Raw genomic sequence first — 19,857 nt, 5'->3', positions numbered from 1 at the left:
CGCCGTTTTACCATACTTAGTTAAGCCTAATCCAGCCACCCACATTCTAAGTCAGTTTATTTTTGTCCATCATCATGTCTCGGGTACTATCCTTTGCTATGATCTGCCAGCCCATGCAAATGAGGACTAACGATGGACACTAAAGCAAAAACAGAAATTGCTGGAGAAACCCAACAGACCTGAGCAGAGAAAGCAGAATCAATGTTTTGAGTCCAGTTGCCTTTCTTTCAGGATTTCATTTCTGATTCTTGGGTTTACTTCAGATTTCCAGCATCCGCTGTGCTTTGTCTTACATCCTTTGTTTTACCAAAAACAGACTTTTCCTGGTTTGTCTGGCTCCATTCCACAATTGCTAAAACTGTATCCAACAGATCCATGAGGTGGCCCGTTTCCTATCTATTTAATAGAGAACTCACCATAGAGTCATTGAGGTCTACAATATGAAAATAGGCTCTTCAAACCTAACTTGCCTATGTTGCCAAATTTTCAAAATTAAGATAATCCCATTTGCCTGCATTTGGTTCACATCTGTCCATGCCTAAACCATCCATGTACCTGAGTAAGTGTTTCCTAAATGATGAAATTGTACTCACTTCCACCACCATGCTGGCAGCCTATTCCAGACACATCATCTCTGTGTGGAAAAAATTGCCCCTCTAAACCCTTTTATATCTCTCTCCTCTCACCTTAAACCTATGCCCTCTAGTTTTGGACTGTGTTCCCATGGGGAAAAGCTGTTGGCTATCTACATTATACATGTCTCTCATGATTCTATAGAGCTATATAAGGTCACCCCATCGAGGAAAGGGAAATAGTCCCAGCCCATTCAACCTCTCCTTATAACTCAAATCTTCTCACCCAAGTGGCATCCTAATAATTTTTTCTGTACTTTTTTTTAGTTTAATAGCATCCTTAATATGATAGGGTGATCAGAACTGCATGCAGTGCTCCAAATGTGACCTCACTAACAAGTTGTACAGCTGCGACAAGATGTACAAAATCCTATATTCAATGCTCTGTCTAATGAAAGCAAGCATGCTGAAAGATTCCTTCACCACCCTGTCTATCTGTGACTCTAAGTTCAAGGAGCTACGAACGTGTAGATTTTTTTCTGTTCTATAACATTCCCCACGGCCCTACCACTGCCTGTGTACCGTAGTATGTTTTTCCTAGTATGGGCATGGAAACATTTTATATCAAGGCTGTTGCCAGAAGTTTGTGTGTCAGCTGTCGCTTGAGCTCCCTGTAATGTCCTTACTGGTTGTGAAGGCCTCCAGGCTTGTGCACAGCAGTGAATGCCAGAACCAGTAGTCAATGCAATGATCAGTGGGCCAAAGCCAATCGTTGTGGATGGAATATCAGAGTGGCTGCACACATGTGCAACTGCTCAGCTTAGAGGGATTGTTGACTGTGACTCAACTGGTCTCATGTCCATGAGTTACATGTTCTGAGGAAGGGTCACCGGACTCAAAAAGTTACTGTTTTCTCCTCCACAAATGCTGCCAGACCTGCTTAGCTTTTCCAGAAACTTTGTTTTTGTTCCTGATTTACAGCATCCGCAGTCCTTTTGGTTTTTATTTGGTTACATGTCCACTTCTGAGACATGAATCCCTCCTGAGCCTTGAGCATGAAAATCAGGGATGTGCTCCATGGCCTTCCAGAGGTGTTGTCTTTCAATGAGCTGTTAAACCTTGGCCCTATCTAAATGAGCAGATGCATGGAAAAGATCCCACAGCCCCACTACAAAGGGATGTAAGGGAGTTATCCCCTGTTGCTGTGGCCAACAATTATTCCTCAATCAACATCACTTTCTTAAATAAGGTTATCTGGTCAATGCCACATTGCTGTCTGTGGGAGTTTGCTGTGGTCAAAATTAATGACTGTGTTTCCTGCAAGACAACAGGGATTATGCTTCAAAATAATTTCATTGGCTGGTAGGGGCTTTGATCCTAACGTACAACATGTTCAAGCCTTGATTTGTCATCTGTCTGATACATATCAAATTAAACAGTCATTTTTATGGCATTTCATTCACTAAGATCCTTGAAAGAAACATCATAAGATTACCTTAAAAGCTAAATATGTGGATTAGATTTTTATTTACCTGAAATTCGTTTTCTCCTGGTTTCCCAGCCATCCATCCATTTTCCAAACTTAGTGAAATTTTCTGCTTTCCATTCTGGCACTTCTCGCTAATAAATTATTGGTTTTAAAATTTCAGACAAAGAAATTGGATAAGTGCATTATTGAAATTCTCTTCGATCAGATTTCAAACCTAGCCACACTAATTGGATGGACCTGTCATCTGGAAGATTCCACACGAAATGAATTTCATTAGACTCAATGGGGATGGGATTACATACGGATAATGGGAACTGCAGATGCTGGATAATCCGAGATAACAAAGTGTGGAGCTAGATAAACACAGCAGGCCAAGCAGCATCTTCAGAGCACAAAAGCTGACATTTCGAGCCTAGACTTCGGGCTTTTTCTGGTGAAGGGTCTAGGCCCGAAACGTCAGCTTTTGTGCTCCTAAGGTGCTGCTTGGCCTGCTGTGTTCATCCAGCTTCACACTTTGTTATCTGAGATTACATCGGGGCCTGAACTCAATGGGCGCAGTGTATTTTCAGCTGGAGCGTACGATCCCTTCCCAGATGCTCTTTTGATCATCCCCATAATTTGGAGGGTGGGCAGTCCATACAAAAGATGTAAATAATCAAGAGTTAATTGAACTTGCGAGAAGCTCACATAACACCAGTATTACGTGGCCAGTGCAACAACATAGCATGGCAGGTCAGCACTAGTAGGGCAGCCTGTTTCTTAAAAATGAATTTTAAATGTGGGGTGGGTATAAATGCCAGAAGGTTCCCTCTGAATCAAGGCACTCCATCAGATTATAACACAGTCTTTCTTTGGTCCCTGCACAAAAATTAAAACTCACGCCTTTCCAGAGTTGTCAAACCCTCCCCACCCAATCCCCCTTATTATCAGTACTATTGGTAGCAGAGTCTTCAATCATCCCAATGCTACTTTGTGAAACCTCCTAACCTAATTCCACCAAAGATCCAAGTCTCCTTGGCTTCCAGCTTTCCTCCCCTCCCAACCTCTCCTATAATGTGCGAGGGGTCATTTTCCACATTGATGGTACTATATAAACAGAAGTTTTTATTGAAAAGCAGGAAATAAAGTTCCTTGACTTATGGTTCGCTCTGTCTTCAAGTGATGGGTGAAATCTGTATACTGAAGTAGTAAGAAGGTATTTCTAACAGACCATTGTACGGAAAATTCTCTTGGGGCTCATTGGTCACAAATCTGATTCAAGAGTCTTAAAAAGTTTAAGCCATACCCTTTTTTTTATAACATGCTACTTATTTTCAAATGGCACATTTTGCCTAAAAGTTATCTGCAGCAAAACACACATGCAATAAAGCATCATTATTTAAGAATGTGGTATGCAAAAATATAGATGGACCATTTCAATTTACTGCCCAATTCACCACTTGCAAATTAATTAAACCATCCAGCTGACCTTCAAAAGATTCTCTGCAGCTGCAAACCAATCATCTGTTGCAAACAGGATCTGAAAAGTAAATAGGTTTAGAAAGAAAATTAGTCTTTTCCCATGGTCCTCCATGTGTTAATTTTCCATTGGTATGAGTAAACACAGATGCTGAGTAGAATACACAGTTCTTACAGGTAGTGAAAGAATATATGTGTGATCATGACACCCGACAGTGTTCACAAATTCTAGAGCAAGGCATCAGAACAACGTGAACATTACCTTTTTCAAAACCAATATCCCACAATTGTGAATAAAAGTGAGAGAAATGGGGAGTGGGTGGTACATAGAGTGCATGGAGAATACATTGGGAAGCAAATATCCATCAAACGTTTCTTTAATTTCAAAAAAGGCAAGTTAACTCTAAAACCACCAGAAACAAAGTAAATCCTGACTTATATTTGATAACACAACTAAGAAGATTAATTACTTAACTAATATAGCTATTATTGGTATCATACAAGTTATCATTGCCAAATTTATCAGAGTGTAACATTAGCCATTTTAACAAAAGGGTGTTCTATAGATTAGAAATTGTGATGGATGGAGTTTTTGCACTTTTGTAAAGAAGGCACCAGAGGGAGCAAGAGAGCTCCCCAAGTCCGTAAGTGCCAGTGAATAAAAACCAAAAGAACTGCAGATGCTGTAAATCAGGAACAAAAACAAAATTACTGGAAAAGCTCAGCAGGTCTGGCAGCATCTGTGAAGGAGAAAACAGAATTAATGTTTCGGGTCCAGTGACCCTTCCTCATAACTGATAATGGCTGGGAAAACGTCAGTTTATATGCAGAAAATAGGGAGGTGGGTGGGGTAGGGAGTAAATGACAGGATAGAGCCCAAAGAGAGAGAAAGACTGTTGGAGAGACAAAGGCGTTGCTAATGATCAGGCTGGGAGGGTGAATAGTTGTTAATGTTAATTCACCCTCTCTGCCTTAAAAATATTTAAGGATTCTGCATCCACTGACTTTGAGGAAGGGAATTCCATAGACCCACAGCCCTCTGAATATGTCTCCTGATCCTGAAATAGATGTCATCCCTGGACACTACAGCATGCTTAATCCACCTAATCTGCACATCTTTAAACTGTGGGAAGAAACTGGAGCCACCCAGAGGAAACCCACACAAGTGCAGGGAGAATGCACAAACTCCACACAGATGGACAGCTGAGTGTAGAATTGCGCCCAGGTCCCTGGCACTGTGAGGCACCACCGCTAGCCACTGTGCCACACCAAATGGGAGCACCATACTTTCAAACTAGTTCTCGGTTCCCCCAAAAGAGAAAACACCCTGTTGATATCTGTCCAAGCAATTTCCCTCAGGACCTTATGTGTTTCAATTAAGTTGCCTCTGAATCTTCTGAACTCCAGAGAATACAGCTTTTGCCAGTCTAGCTCTTCCTCATAAGGTAATCATTTCATTCCAGGCATTAGCCTGGTAAGCCTTCTTTGAACTATTTCAAACACATTAACATCCTTCTGTAATTATGGTAATCAGGAATGTACACGGTGCTCCAGGTACAGTCTCACCAAAACCCTGTATAACCGAAACATAACTTCCCGCCTCTTTGTATCAATTCTTCTCATAATAAATCATAATTTCTATTAACATTCCTGATATTTTATGTGGAACCTGCATATTAACCTTGTATAATCCATGCATTTGCAGCCTCTCACCACTTAGACAATATACTTCTTTCTTATGCTTTCTGCCAAAATGGATATTTTCACATTCTGGGGACCGAAGGGATGAATGTCCTCCTTCTCTGCAGGAAATAACATTGTTGGTTAATTAAATACCCTTGCCTTGGGCAGGTTTGGTGGCAGAATGGCCAGAGGTTGGCAAGTGTAGACCTCACCATTGTCTAGCTTCCATTCCAATCTAGTTCACATCTGGAATACCCATGGGCAGCCTCACCAGCAAATCCGTAATGAGTTGTTTGCACTTCGTTGTTTTTGGGGGTTGTGCGGTTTTTTTTCTTGCCACCTCAGCATTCTTTAAGACTGCCAATTGAGTGTTTGAGTTACTTAAAGCAATGGGCCTACCATGCAAGAGATGGCACAGGTTTCTCCAGTCGGCAGACAAAAAGCACATCACTGCTGTTAATTATTACCCTATCACACTGTTGTGAAGATAAGTGATTCAAACATTACTGTATACTAATGTTGTGATCAGAGATAATGGGAACTGCAGATGCTGGAGAATCCAAGATAACAAAGTGTGAAGCTGGATGAACACAACAGGCCAAGCAGCATCTCAGGAGCACAAAAGCTGACAAAAAGCACAAAAGGGTCTAGGCCCGAAACGTCAGCTCTTGTGCTCCTGAGATGCTGCTTGGCCTGCTGTGTTCATCCAGCTTCACACTTTGTTATATTGTATACTAATGTTGACTGGATGCAAATGTGAGCACCTGTATATTTTGAATGTTTGAAAATCCCATTGAAAACCAAAAAAACTACATGTGTTTGTTATTTTGGCTGAGCCACTGGAGAAATACCCTACACTTTTTCACATAGTAAGGTGTTTGATATTTATAGACTATGGGCTCATTTTCATGTCACATATAAAGTGGGTTTTCAGCTCACTCACTTGAAGAAGTGGCACAGAGAAGGCTTTCCAAGGGAAAGTTCACTGGATACAACAGCAATAATGTTGCATTTACAAGGAATGGGTATTTGGGATAGAAAAATACAGTTTATATGATCGTCTGAGAGGGGCTACATGGCCCAGGTTGAAATGTTGAACAAAGCGACTTAAATTTGAGCCCAGGGGATCCAAAATAACTTGCCTGAAGAATAAATGCCCACTCCACTCTCCCACTCTTTCCCTGCACCACTTCTTCAAATGAGTGAGCTGAAAACCCAATAAAAGTCACCTTCACCACTCATGCAGGAATCCTAAAGATGATTTAAGAACCTACTTTACTATTTCCAGGAGCCAATCATTGTTGTTCCAGGAAATCACCCTAATGCCAGCAGTTTGCACATTCCAAGCAACTTTGGTTGTAGAACACCAATTGGGACAATCTGTGAATCAGTCTTTTGTCCAGAGTTTAATTGCCACTTGGCCAAAGTACTTAATATCACCTTGTAAAGTTTTTATGCTCTTATTTTCTTTGGATTTGAGTGTGTTCATTAGATTTCAAGAAGGGCAGTTACCTTCTTGGCAATAATCTGTACATTTTCTGGAGTAAGTTTCGCTTGTGGTAAACTAATTACTATTTAACTACAGAAACTTGGCTGACTTGATTCTACACTGGATAAATATGGTTGACACCTACAGAATTGGCGATATCAATGCTTGAGTTACATTAAAACTTGATGTGGCCAGTGAAGGAGTAGTACAAGGAATCAATGCAGCCCTCCAATTCTGTCACAGCAACTCTATGGCTCATTTCTTGATAAAGTGGTTTTTGAGATATGGTGTTTCAGCCAAATCCATATATATAGTTCATGCCTAATTATCATTACAAAGTGATAGAGATCGCTGTTCTTGAACTGTTACAGTACCTGTTACCACATGTTTGTTAAATAGAGAGCTACATGATTTTAAAGCATTGACATTGTAGGACTACTATGATGTTCCTGAGTCAAGGTGGTGCAATTTGGAAAATAGTTGTAAGTGATGACCTTCTCATCCACTCAATGTCCTCATCCTTCAAGGTAGAGGTCATAGGTTTAGAAAGTGCTGCTGAAGATCCTTTCACAACTTGCTATAGCGAATATAGTAAATAGTACACAGTGCTGCTGTAACATGCCAGTGATGGAGGGAATGGATATTTAAGCTAATTGAATGAGATAATGGTGATGGAACATTTGAATTCACTGATTAGGCACAAGTATAAATAAGTCTTTGGAGCAATAGTGTAGAATTTGATGAAGCCTAATGCACCTTTGATGTACTTGAGCTTGACATTAATCTAATATTGCTGTAAAAGTATGTTTAATTGTGTCAGTAATAGTCATCACTGTTTAGTTAATTCCTATGAGCATCAACAATAAATGTTTTGAATCCTACCAGTTTTAAGACTAGTTATTCTCCAAACAAGATTCACAAACAAAACTGAGACTCTTAAGTATGGGTGTGCTGTATAATCAAAGATGGTGCCTTTTATATGTGACATGAAAATGAGCCCATAGTCTATAAATATCAAACACCTTACTTAATATGTGAAAAATTGTAGGGTATTTCTCCAGTGGCTTAGCCAAAATTACAAACACATGTAGTTTTTTTGGCTTTCAATGTGATTTAATCATGTGCTAACTAATTGTCATATTTTCTGAGGTAACAAGAATGCCTGCACTACCAAAGTATTTCAATGGTTTTACATTACTTTGGGAAAGTGAAGCCCCTTTAATCGAAAATAACTTACTTATTTCTACATTCCATATAGACCTTGTCAAATTCATGAGCACCAATGTGAGCTTACCTTTGCTCCTGTTGTTTCACAAGCCAGGTCATTCAACTGGACAAAGTCCGAAAGATTTTCCATGTTTTTCTGAGTTGGACGAGCTGCCATTGTTCAATCCGTTTTAACAGATGAAATTCTACATGTTTTTTTTTCTCCCTGATTAAAATATTCTTGACAAAGGAAAGTGCTGTAAGAAAACAAACAGCAGCCTTTTTTTCTCTGTTGCCAAACTTGAATTAATCCAATGTACAGAACAATGTCAAAATTGAAACATTTTCTCTACAATCCAGAATTTTGCTGTAATCCAATACATTATATGTGCAATTGGCGCAGTATGACAAATCCTTATGCTAGGTATGATAGAATATTCTTGCAACCCTCTGCAATACCTTATCCCTATTGCATTGGTATTCGGGGTCTCTTCAGTACAAGGAAGGGACACGAAAGAGCTAGCTCTCTCATCCACAGTCATAAGGCATTTCAGTTTATTCTTATGCAGACCAGCTGTATTTGGAAAATGTGGTCCACAGGTAAACTAACTAGGGAACCTCAAAGGAATCAGTGGAAACAGCCATCAAAATGAAAATTGTTCCTATCCTCACATCACATCAACCTGCCAGCACAAACGAATTTCTAGCTCGAAGCTTGCAACAGCTGCTTACTGTTAGAATTTTCTTCAAGGACAACGACAGAGAAATCAATATGGAGTTATTGTATATTTTACATCAACCATAAATTACTTCTGTGCGACAATACCTCGGTGCATATCTCTCTCCCTTCATTCACTGTTGAATGCTGCTGCCATATTTTTGTACTTCCTTTCCTAATTTGCCCTGGCTGTCTATGTATCTCCTCATTTAAAAACCCAACTCATCATCAAGCTTTTAATTACTCTTCATAGTCTGGGGAAAAATGTCTACTTCTAATGTACCTTAGGATGTTTTTCATCTTTAATGTGATATCCAAATGCAAATCAGTTTATCAAAGGCTGCACAGTACTTTGTCATCTTTTTCCTAATTACTCAAAGTACTGTATATAATTAAATCTTTCCACTACTTACATGTTAAGTGATGCATAAAATTAATTTAATGTATTGGCTTTTCATAGGCTTATAGCTATGCATTTTAGCAATTGCTGTTGGAATAAATTTTAAATAGGGCTTCCTAACTTTCCAAATCAGTAAGAATTTTAGAATTTCCTGAACATCTAAACAACAGAAGTAATAGCATTAAATGTCAAAAGGCCACTGAAAATTTATAAGAAGAAAATCTCATCACATATTCTGATTATAATGCTTCAATTTGTTCAGATTGATACAAATTACAATTATACCAATTCAAAACTAACATTATTTTGGAATGTGCAAGTTATGTTTTTGACATACCACTTTTCCTTTGGTGAACTGGTTTAGAGCCTCAGCATTCCAGTGAATGGCTTTGAAATGCAAAAATGTTGTTCTCTGTTCAACAGCCCAACTGTAAATCTGCAGGGTGAACTTATTATCAAGCAGTCACTGACCTGGGCATCATCAGGCATTGCAAATTGTGCAAAATGGGAAACAGACTGAAAGTCTGAGCTTCATCAGATTTATTTTCTTGTGCAGTGATTCGATACATAAAACTAAATTCCCTTTCCACCCGCCTTTTACGTGAGCAGCTTCTTTTTTTCGCAGATCTTCAGCTAAAACTGTCAGATGTAGCAGTTTTCTGTTTGGCACAGATTCTTACTCACCAAACCCAACTCAACCTTTGTACATAACATGATCCCTGAGTTTTGTAACATAGGACAAAAATTAAGGAACTTTAAAACATTAGGAACTCAGCACTAAATGGAAATTGATGTCTAAGGAGAAAAATTGTCATGCTACAGTTTTTTTTTGGTAACTCTTCACTTTTTAAAAGGGGACCAATGATCCACTTGATGTTAATCATTTCTAGTGTGAAAAGTAATTTGTTTTGAAACTTTTTCCCAGTGTAAGAAATATAAGAGGAACAGAATTGGGTAAATACTGTTCCAAGTAATGGCATCACTTCACAAAGAAGAGAAACAGATTTTGCCGAATTAGGCATGAGGGAAAAGGGTCCGTTTTTCATTCCTTTATTATCAAAGGAGGTGAGGGGAGAATCGCCATGGGTTTTTAAGCCTTGGGAATTAGCGGCAGTGAGATGGGAAAGCTAGAATGGGAGGCATGGGGTTTCACAAAACTGTGGTGGAGTTTGACAGGGCCATGCTGTAGCTTGAGAGTGCTACAGTGGGGCCAGTGGACTTTACAGTGCTGCAATGGGACTGCTGGAGTTTGACAGAGTACCCCAGTGAACCTCCCACACTTTAACAGTGTTCTGGGGTGCTGCTGGGATCTGGCAGTAATCCAGCAGAGATGATGCAGTATGTCAGTCCTCCCACTGGACTGGTGGAGTTTGGCAGTGCTTGGGTGGGGCTGGTTGTAATTAACAGGTCTTTAGAGAGGCTACTGGAATTTAACAGTGCAGCAGTGCATCTGTTGCAGTCAGACAGAAATGCAGTAATAGTCCTCAAGTTGGGCTGGTACATGTTGACAGTGATAGTGGGAAGGTGGAGTTTAACAGTAGAATTGGTGACATTGATTTTGACAGTGATACTGGTGAGGAGTGGTTTGACACTGATACTGAGGTGGGGTTTGACAGTGATGTTGGTGAGGTGGGGTTTGACAGTGATATTGGTGAGGAGTGGTTTGACAGTGATATCGGTGAGGAGTGGTTTGACACTGATACTGAGGTGGGGTTTGACAGTGATGTTGGTGAGGTGGGGTTTGACAGTGATATTGGTGAGGAGTGGTTTGACAGTGATATCGGTGAGGTGTGGTTTGACACTGATACTGGTGAGGTGGGTTTTGATAGTGATATTGGTGAGGTGTGGTTTGATAATGATATTGGTGAGGTGGGGTTTGACAGTGATATTGGTGATGTGGAGTTTGATAGTGATATTGTTGAGGTGAGATTTGACAGTGATACTGGTGAGGTGGGGTTTGACAGTGATATCGGTGAGGTAAAGTTTGATAGTGATATTGGTGAGGTGGAGTTTGACAGTGATATTGGTGAGGTGGAGTTTGATAGTGATATTGGTGAGGTGGGGTTTGACAGTGATACTGGTGAGGTGGGGTTTGACAGTGATACTGGTGAGGTGGGGTTTGATAGTGATATTGGTGAGTTGGAGTTTGATAGAGACATTGGTGAGGTGGGGTTTGCCAGTGATATGGGTGAGGTGGAATTTGACAGTGATATTGGTGAGGTGGAGTTTGACAGTGATATTGGTGATGTGGGGTTTGACAGTGATACTGAGGTGGGGTTTGACAGTGAAATTGGTGGGTTGGAGTTTGATAGTGATATTGGTGAGGTGGGGTTTGACAGTGATATGGGTGAGGTGGAATTTGATAGTGATATGGGTGAGGTGGGGTTTGACAGTGATATTGGAGAGGTGTGGTTTGATAGTGATATTGGTGAGGTGTGGTTTGACACTGATACTGGTGAGGTGGGGTTTGACAGTGATACTGGTGAGGTGGGGTTTGATAGTGATATTGGTAAGGGATTTAACAGTGATATTGGTGAGGTGGGGTTTGACAGTGATATTGGTGAAGTGGAGTTTGATAGTGATATGAGTGAGGTGGAATTTGATAGTGATATGGGTGAGGTGGGGTTTGACAGTGATATCGGTGAGGTAGAGTTTGATAGTGATATTGGTGAGGTGGGGTTTGACAGTGTTATTGGTGAGGTGGAGTATGATAGTGATATGGGTGAGGTGGAATTTGATAATGATATGGGTGAGGTGGGGTTTGATAGTGATACTGGTGAGGTGGAGTTTGATAGTGATATTGGTGAGGAGGGGTTTGACAGTCATATTGGTGAGGTGGAGTTTGATGGTGATATTGGTGAGGTGGGGTTTGACAGTGATATTGGTGAGGTGGAATTTGATAGTGATATGGGTGAGGTGGAATTTGATAGTGATATGAGTGAGGTGGGATTTGACAGTGATATTGGTGAGGTGGAGTTTGATAGTGATATTGGTGAGGTGGAGTTTGACAGTGATATGGGTGAGGTGGAATTTGATAGTGATATGGGTGAGGTGGAATTTGATAGTGATATGGGTGAGATGGGGTTTGACAGTGATATTGGTGAGGTGGAGTTTGATAGTGATATTGGTGAGGTGGAGTTTGACAGTGATATGGGTGAGGTGGAATTTGATAGTGATATTGGTGAGGTGGAATTTGATAGTGATATGGGTGAGGTTGGGTTTGACAGTGATATTGGTGAGGTGGAGTTTGATAGTGATATTTGTGAGGTGTGGTTTGATAATGATATTGGTGATGTGTGGTTCGACAGTGATCTTGGTGAGATGTGGTTTAACATCCCAAAACCCTCGCAGTAGGGAGTTAATGCATGCAGACTTGTGTGTGTTTTAACATTATGTCTATTAGTGTTGGAGAGGCCAGACTATTCATGGTTAGAGGGTAATCTTTATTCTGTCCCAGGGGTGTAGGGAAAGTGAGTCTCTGCCACAGGGGTGGAGATATTGACAGTCGATAATATCCCAAACTGGGGACTGATCGAGCGGAGCAGTGTGGTTCAGCACTAGGGTGGTGGGAATGAGAATGAGAGACTATCCCGGGGGTGTGATGTGGAGATAGTGAGGTTCTGTCCCAGGTTAGAGGATGGGACGGTGGGTGAGCAAACATTAGGCCCAAGGTGCAAACGCTAAGGGATAATAAGGGTATGTCCTAATGGAGGGAGAAACTGAGGGCCTGTTCAGGAATAAGGTTCTGCAGGTTGGTCTCAGGATTGAGGAAGGGAAGGGGAACTAGGATCTGTTCTAGGGTGAGGTGGGGAGTGAGGGTGAAGGAAGAGGGCGGCCCTACGAGAGACTGGAGTGAGAGCCCCTGGCCTGGATTGGTAGGGTTGGGAGGAGAGCATTGATGGTCTATCCTGGGGAGGGAGTTGGACTTAGACTCTGATTTGGAGAAGCAAGGTTTCTATTCAAAGAGATTTCCATGGTGGTGGTGGGGGTTGGGGGGGTTTGGGGGTGGTGCGGGGTTTGGGGGTGGTGGGGAGCCTGTCTTGAATGGAACTGGTGAGGTTTGTCCAAGGAGTATCAAGAGCAGGGTCTATGCCAGGAGGTGAGGAATGTCTGGATGGAGGGCCTGTCCTCCAGCCCAGAGGTAGGAAAGGGGAGGGATGTCTGTCATGGCTTGATCTGGAACTGGGCAAAGCGGCTCCCGTGGGTTAGGGACCCAGGAGGAGCAGGAGGAGGGGCCAGAAACAATGACTTTCAAATTGTAGAACACCGTCAAACATTAATTGCAAGACAGTGTTGCAGAGGGAGAATTACAGAAGATGGAGTATTAGGTAACTTTGATTAGCAGAGCTAACCTGGAAACTGAGCAACTGCATTCACTACCTCCAAGTGCGTGGAATTGGGAAATAGTCCCAATACTCAGAATATATGAAATATTCCCAGTATACAGGATGGGAAATACACTTTGTGTGAAATACTCCCAGTGTTCAGTGTAGAAGTAGACTCCATTTGAAATGTACCGAGGACTTGGTGTAGAACATTCACTCTGTATGAAATACTCCCAGTGTTCAGTGTGAGAAATACACTCTGTGTGAAATACTCCCAGTGTTCAGTGTGAGAAATACATTCTGTGTGAAATACTCCCAGTGTTCAGTATGAGAAATACACTCTGTATGAAATACTCCCAGTGTTCAGTGTGAGAAATACACTCTGTATGAAATGTACCCAGAGTTCAGTGTGGAAATACACATTGTGTGAAATATTCCCAGTGCTCACTATGGAAAATACACTCTGTTTGAAATACTCCCAGAGCTCAGTGTAGGAAATACACATTGAAGACAAAAAGGTAACTAGGGAGAGAACAAGGCCCCTTAAAGATCAGCATGGCCATCTATGTGTGGAATCGCAGGAGATAGGGGAGATACTAAATGAGAACTATATTAAAGCTATAGGTGAGGTGCCAGAAGACTGGAGGTAGGCTAATGTAGCACCACTATTTAAGAACGGAGTACAATGGGATCTTAGATAATAAAATGTGAGGCTGGATGAACACAGCAGGCCCAGCAGCATCTCAGGAGCACAAAAAGTTCCCATTATCACTGATACAATGGGATCTTGATCAGATGGGCGAATGGACTGAGTGGTGGCAGAGGGAAAGACAGGGAGCTATAGATTGGTCAGCTTGACATTGGTGGTGGGCAAGTTGTTGGAGGGTACCCTGAGGGATAAAATTTACATGCATTTGGAAAGGCAAGGACTAATTAGGGTTAGTCAACATGTCTTTGTGCGTGAGAAATCATGTATCATGAAATTGATTGAGTTTTTTAAAGCAGTAACAAAGAGGATTGATGAGGGCAGAGCAGTGGATTGGATCTGTATGTACTTCAGTAAGGCTTTTGACAAAGTTTCTCACGATAGATTGGTTAGCAAGGTTAGTTCACATGGAATACAGGGAGAACAAGCTATTTGGATACAGAACTGGCTCAAAAGTGGGAGACAGAGGGTGGTGGTGGAAGGTTGCTCTTCAGACTGAGACCAGTGGTGTGGATTGATGAGAACAGAGCAATGGACATGATCTATCTGTACATCTGTAATGTGTTTGACAAGATTCCATGTGCTAGACTGGTTAGTGAGGTTATATCACATGGAATACAGGGAGAACTGCCTATAACTACCCATGTGGATATGGAACTGTCTCAAAGGTATAAGGCAGAGGATGGTGATGGAGAGTTGCTTTTCAGACTGGAGACCTGTGACTAGCGGTGTGCCACAAGGATCGGTGCTGGGTCCACTGTTTATTGTCATTTATAAAAATGATTTGGATGTGAACATAAGAGGTATAGTCAGTAGTTTGCAGATAACAACAAAATTAGAGGTGTAGTGGACATCCAAGAAGGTTATGTCAGAGAACAATGGGATCTTGATCAGATGGGCCAATGGACCGAGTGGTGGCAGATGGAATTTAATTTAAATAAATGTGAGGTGCTGCATTTTGGGAAGGTGAATCAGCATAGGGCTTACACATTTAATGGTAAGGTCCTGGGGAGTGTTGCTCAACAAATAGACCTAGGAGTACGGATTCATAGATCCTTGAAAATGGAGTCGCAAGTAGATAGGTCAGTAAAGAAGGTGTTTGGTTTGTTTGCCTTTATTGGTCAGTTCATTGAGTATAAGAGTTGGGAGGTCATGTTGCAGTTGTACAGGACATTGGTTAGGCCACTTTTGGAATATTGCATGCAGTCCTGGTCGCCCTGCTTGGAAAGGATGTTGTGAAACTTGAAAGAGTTCTGAAAAGATTTACAAGGATGTTGCCAGGGTTGGAGGGTTTGAGCTAGAGGAAGAGGCTGAATCTGCTGTGTTCCTGGAGCATTGGAGGCTGAGGAGTGACCTAAAAGATGTTTATAAAATCATGAGGGGCATGGATAAGGTAAATAGACAGGATCTTTTCCACGGAGTTAGGAAGTCCAAAGCTAAAGGGCATAGCTTTAAGGTGAGAGGTGAAAGATTTAAAAGGGACCTAAGGAGCAACTTTTTCATGCCAGAGGGTAGTGACAGTGGTGGAAGTTGATCCAATTAAAACATTTAAAAGGCATTTGGATGGGTATATGAATAGGAAGGATCTAGAGGGATATGGGCCAAATACTGGCAAATTGGATTAGGTTTATTTAGGATATCTGGCCAGCGTGGATCAGTTGGACTGAAGCATCTGTTTCTGTGCTGCAGATCTCTATGACTCTATGACTCTATAAGTATACTCAGTTGTCAGTTGTGCAGGAAATACTCCTGGTGCTCATTGTGGGAAATACATTCAGTGGTTTGTGTGGAGAAGTTGAGATGAGGTAGTAAAATGTAAAATAACATAAGGATCTGAACAGATGTATGACAATCCTGGTATGGTACCAAAGAAAGTTGGGGGAAGTGTATGGGTCTGGAAGGGTTAATGCTCAACTGCAGGCAATTAGCAGCACCTACTGTGATGATGTCATGAGGACTCGGTCAGAGTAAAGTAGAAGCTGGGATAAGACATACAGAAGGTTAATGTCTTCCTACTAGTCTCTATAATAATCATGCTAATCATATTCCTGTAATCTGTAAGTAGTTGGGGTGATGCAATAAATTTGATATTGTTGGCTCAACCAGACTGTTTAAGTAAGGCCAAAAAGCTGGCTGTATTTATCGACACCAGACCATTTCAGGCTTAAGGGAAGTCACACACACAAGTCAAAGATAAAAAAAGTACAGATTCTGGAAATATGAATTTAAAGCAGAAAAACATGGAAAACACTCAGCAAACCTGTCAACATCTGTAAGAATTAGAATCAGGCTGACAGTTAAGGTTGAAGACCTTTCATTAGAACCTTTCTTGCTCCATGTGTATGTGAAAAGTACTTTCGTCCTCAGGTATCGTAGTAGTAATAACATTGTGCAGTGTTGGGTTTATAACCGTCGAGGATGAAGAGAGATTTTTGGCACTGCCTTGCGATCGCGATTCTTGCCAGTAACTTTAGCAAAGGAAAGGTTTATGAGTTTCAGATGCGAGAAGTAAGGAGAAGTAAGTAATAAGGAGAAGTAACATCAACATTGTTGGTATATGAATAACCTAAGAATGGGAGTCACCAAATACAACAGGTAATTGCTGTTAGGTGAATGTACAAATGTCATGAAAATAAATGAATATAGGTGTATGCCATTCAGCCCATCATAAGCCCACTTTGCTGTTCCAGTTCATCATTCACTATTTACCTCAAAGCCATATTCCCAGCATTATCTTCATTTCCCTTGATGTCATTAGTGACTAGAAATCTATCAATCTCTGATTTAAACTAATTCATTGGCTGAGTTTCCATGGAACCCTGCAGTAGAAAGCAGTTGAGGCCAAAATAGTGAATATTTTCAAAAAGGAGTTTGATATAATTTTAAGTTGTCATGTGATCAAAGAGAATGGGGAGAAAGCAGGAACAAGGTACTGAGTTGAATGATCAGTCATGATCATCTTAAATGGTGGAACAAGTAGGAAGGGCTGACTGGCCTATTCCTGTTCCTAATTTATATGTTTCTATGAAGTGAACTTGAAAAATTCACCATCCTTTGAGCGAAGAATTTCCACCAAAGTTAAACATGTTTTTTATTCTGAGATTGTGTTTCCTTGTTCTAGGGGAAACACCATTTCTGCATATACTCTGTCTATCTTTTTAAAAATTTTGTAAGCTTCAATGAGATCGCCTTTGATTCTTCTAAATAACTGAGAATACAACACTAGTTTCCTCGTAGGATAGACCACCATCCCAGAAATCAACCTGGGGAACCTCCACTGCACTCCCTCTATTCTTTCTTAGCTACAGGGACCAGAACTGCACACAATACTGCAGGCGCTTCCTCATGAATCTTTTCCACAACTGAAGGAAAACTTCTTTGCTCCTATATGCAAACCCTTTTGCAATTGAGACAAATGTGCCATTAACTTCTGAACTGTTTGCTGCACATACATTCATTTCAGTGACATAAGCGAGGACATTGCATGTCTGAAGGAATTCAAGAGACAATGTGACGTTTTATCAAGCATAAAATATCGGAGTATTGTACAGGAGCAGAAAAGATACCCAGTAAAATAGGCTTTTCAGCCAAACACTTGATGCTGTTGTTATGGTTCATTTAAAACAGAAGACAGTTTTAGCATGGAAGGCCAAAATGTGTTGGCACAGACTTGAAGGGGCAAAGGGGCCTGTTGCTGTGTTGTATTGATCTTTGTTCTAAGCCCCTTTGTATCCTTTTTTTGTCTATCATTGGAACTATATATTCATTTTACCCTCCTATGTTTGTCTAGCTTACCTTTAAATATAGTTATACTATTTGGGGAGGCACCGTGGCTCAGCACTACTGTCTTACAGCACTGGGTACTCAGGTTCAATTCCACCCTCAGGTAACTGTCTGTGTGGAGCTTGCCCAGTCTCCCTGTGTCTGCATGGGTTTCCTCCAGCTGCTCCAGTTTCCTCCCACAGTCCAAAGATATCCAGACTAGATGGATTGGCCAAGCTAAATTGCCTGTTGTGTCCAGGGATGTGTGGGTTATATGTGGGAAATACAGGGGAATGATCTTCAGGAGGGACAGTGTGGACTTGTTGGGCCAAATGGCCTGTTTCCACACTGCAGTGATTCTATATGATTCACACATTGTGCATGATACAGAGTTCCTCATTCTGACCCTTTTTTGGTGAAAAGGTTTCTTCTGAGTTGGATATTATGGCGGCTATCTTACAATGTTGGCCTCTGGTTTTGCTCTTCCTCAAGAAGGAAATATTCTGTTTGTATCCATTGTGTGACAGCCATTCATAAATTTACAGACCCTCAGTCTTTCTTTAAATTGTCAATGAAATAAAAACTAAACAATAATACAAACTGTAAAATCTACAGGAATAACATGGGTTCATTTCCAATTTCGAGTAAAGAAACATAATAAAAGCTACAAGAGCAAAAATTTCTGGAGAATCTCATTAGGTCTCATAACATCTGTAGAGAGAAAGCAGCGTTTACATTTTGGATTTAGTGACCCTTCTTCGGAACTGATTGTAGCTAGGAAGGTGTTGGTATATATGCCCAAAATGGAGTGGCAGAGGCGAGAGAGGGGGCAACAAGACAATGTTAAGTGAAGGTGGAGCCTAGAAAGAAAGAAAGAACAGCAATTGGGCAGACAAAAGAATGGGTAATGGTCACTCTGGGAGAATCAGTAACTGTTAATGGAAACCATTAATAGCTGATAATGTAATGTAAGGCTTGGTGTGTGGCAAGGACATGGGAGGAGGTGCTCAGATTCTAAAATTATTTAACTCAATAAAGACCTGAGGCTGTAGGGTCACCAAGCAGAAAATGAGATGCTGTTTTTCCAGTCTGCATTTAGCTTTGCCGGAGCACTGCAGCGAGCCCAAGACACAGATGTTGGCCAGGGAACATGGTGGTGCGTTGAAGTGACAGGCAACCAGAAGGTCAAGGTTATTTTTGCGGGCAGGATACAGATGTTCTACAAAGCGGCTGTCCAATCTGCATTTCATCTCCCTAGTGTAGAGGAGACTACATTTTGAGTAACAAATTTAGCAGAATTCATTAAGTAAACTGCCGGTAAATCATTGGTTTGTCTGGGGCCTTGGATACTGAGTAGGGAGGAAGTAAATAACCAGAAGTGACACCTTCTACGATTGCATGGGAAGGTGCCATGGGGTGTGGAGAGGTGTTGGAGTTGTGGGGAGCAGTGGACCAGGATGTCCTGCAAGGAAAAGTTCTTGCAGAAGGGTGACAAGGAAGGGCAAGGGAATATGTATCTCATGTATCACCACTCTTCTGCATTTTTGCCCTGACCCTTTGGTATCCTTCCCACAAGACTGAAAAGATATGCCTGGTCCCCAGTTACTACCCACTGGCATCCACATCCAAAGGATCATTAGCTGCCAATTCTGCCACTTTCAGGGTATCACCATGACATCACCCGGTTTGTGGATTTTGGGAAGGAAGGAGAAGCAGACAGTATGGGATTAGGGAGCTGTGAGTTTGCAGGTGACAGAGGGGGCATGTCAAAACGAAATGAAATTATGAACCATTGTGGATACAATGTTCTGATGCTTGATGATGGCATCACAGTCTGGGGAGCGATAGGAGAAGGTGTCTGAGAGCCGGCACAAGTCAGTACCCCAGAGTTCTGACGAATGGTCACCGGGCCCGAAACGTTAACTCAGTTTTCTCCTTCTCAGATGCTGCCAGACCTGCTGAGCTTTTCCAGCAACTTTGTTTTTTGCCCCAGAGTTTAGCCTGTCACAGAGATGCTGGCCAGAGAACACAGCGAAGTGGACAGCGATT

General features: G+C 41.4%; 1 protein-coding gene across 2 annotated transcripts in view; it reads right to left on the bottom strand.

Moving 5' to 3' along the window:
- The window catches only part of allc (allantoicase), a 28,541-nt gene extending 18,752 nt beyond the window's left edge, over nt 1-9,789 (bottom strand). Inside the window, exons 1-4 of one of the 2 annotated variants that reach the window (XM_048531817.2) lie at nt 9,487-9,789; nt 7,986-8,154; nt 3,530-3,580; nt 2,105-2,192 (exon numbers count right to left, since the gene is read on the bottom strand). In XM_048531817.2, the coding sequence (XP_048387774.1) occupies nt 2,105-2,192; nt 3,530-3,580; nt 7,986-8,075 (229 nt within the window). In that variant the 5' untranslated portion in view covers nt 8,076-8,154; nt 9,487-9,789. Of the gene's footprint in view, nt 1-2,104; nt 2,193-3,529; nt 3,581-7,985; nt 8,155-9,352 lie in introns of both variants that reach the window. The other variant, XM_048531815.2, reaches the window with a different exon arrangement.
- Nucleotides 9,790-19,857: the final 10,068 nt, after the last annotated feature.

Source organism: Stegostoma tigrinum, chromosome 4, assembly GCF_030684315.1.
Source record: "Stegostoma tigrinum isolate sSteTig4 chromosome 4, sSteTig4.hap1, whole genome shotgun sequence".
NCBI lineage: Eukaryota > Metazoa > Chordata > Chondrichthyes > Orectolobiformes > Stegostomatidae > Stegostoma > Stegostoma tigrinum.
The sequence above is the reverse complement of the archived record's forward strand: the minus strand, read 5'-3'. Positions and strand labels throughout refer to the sequence as shown.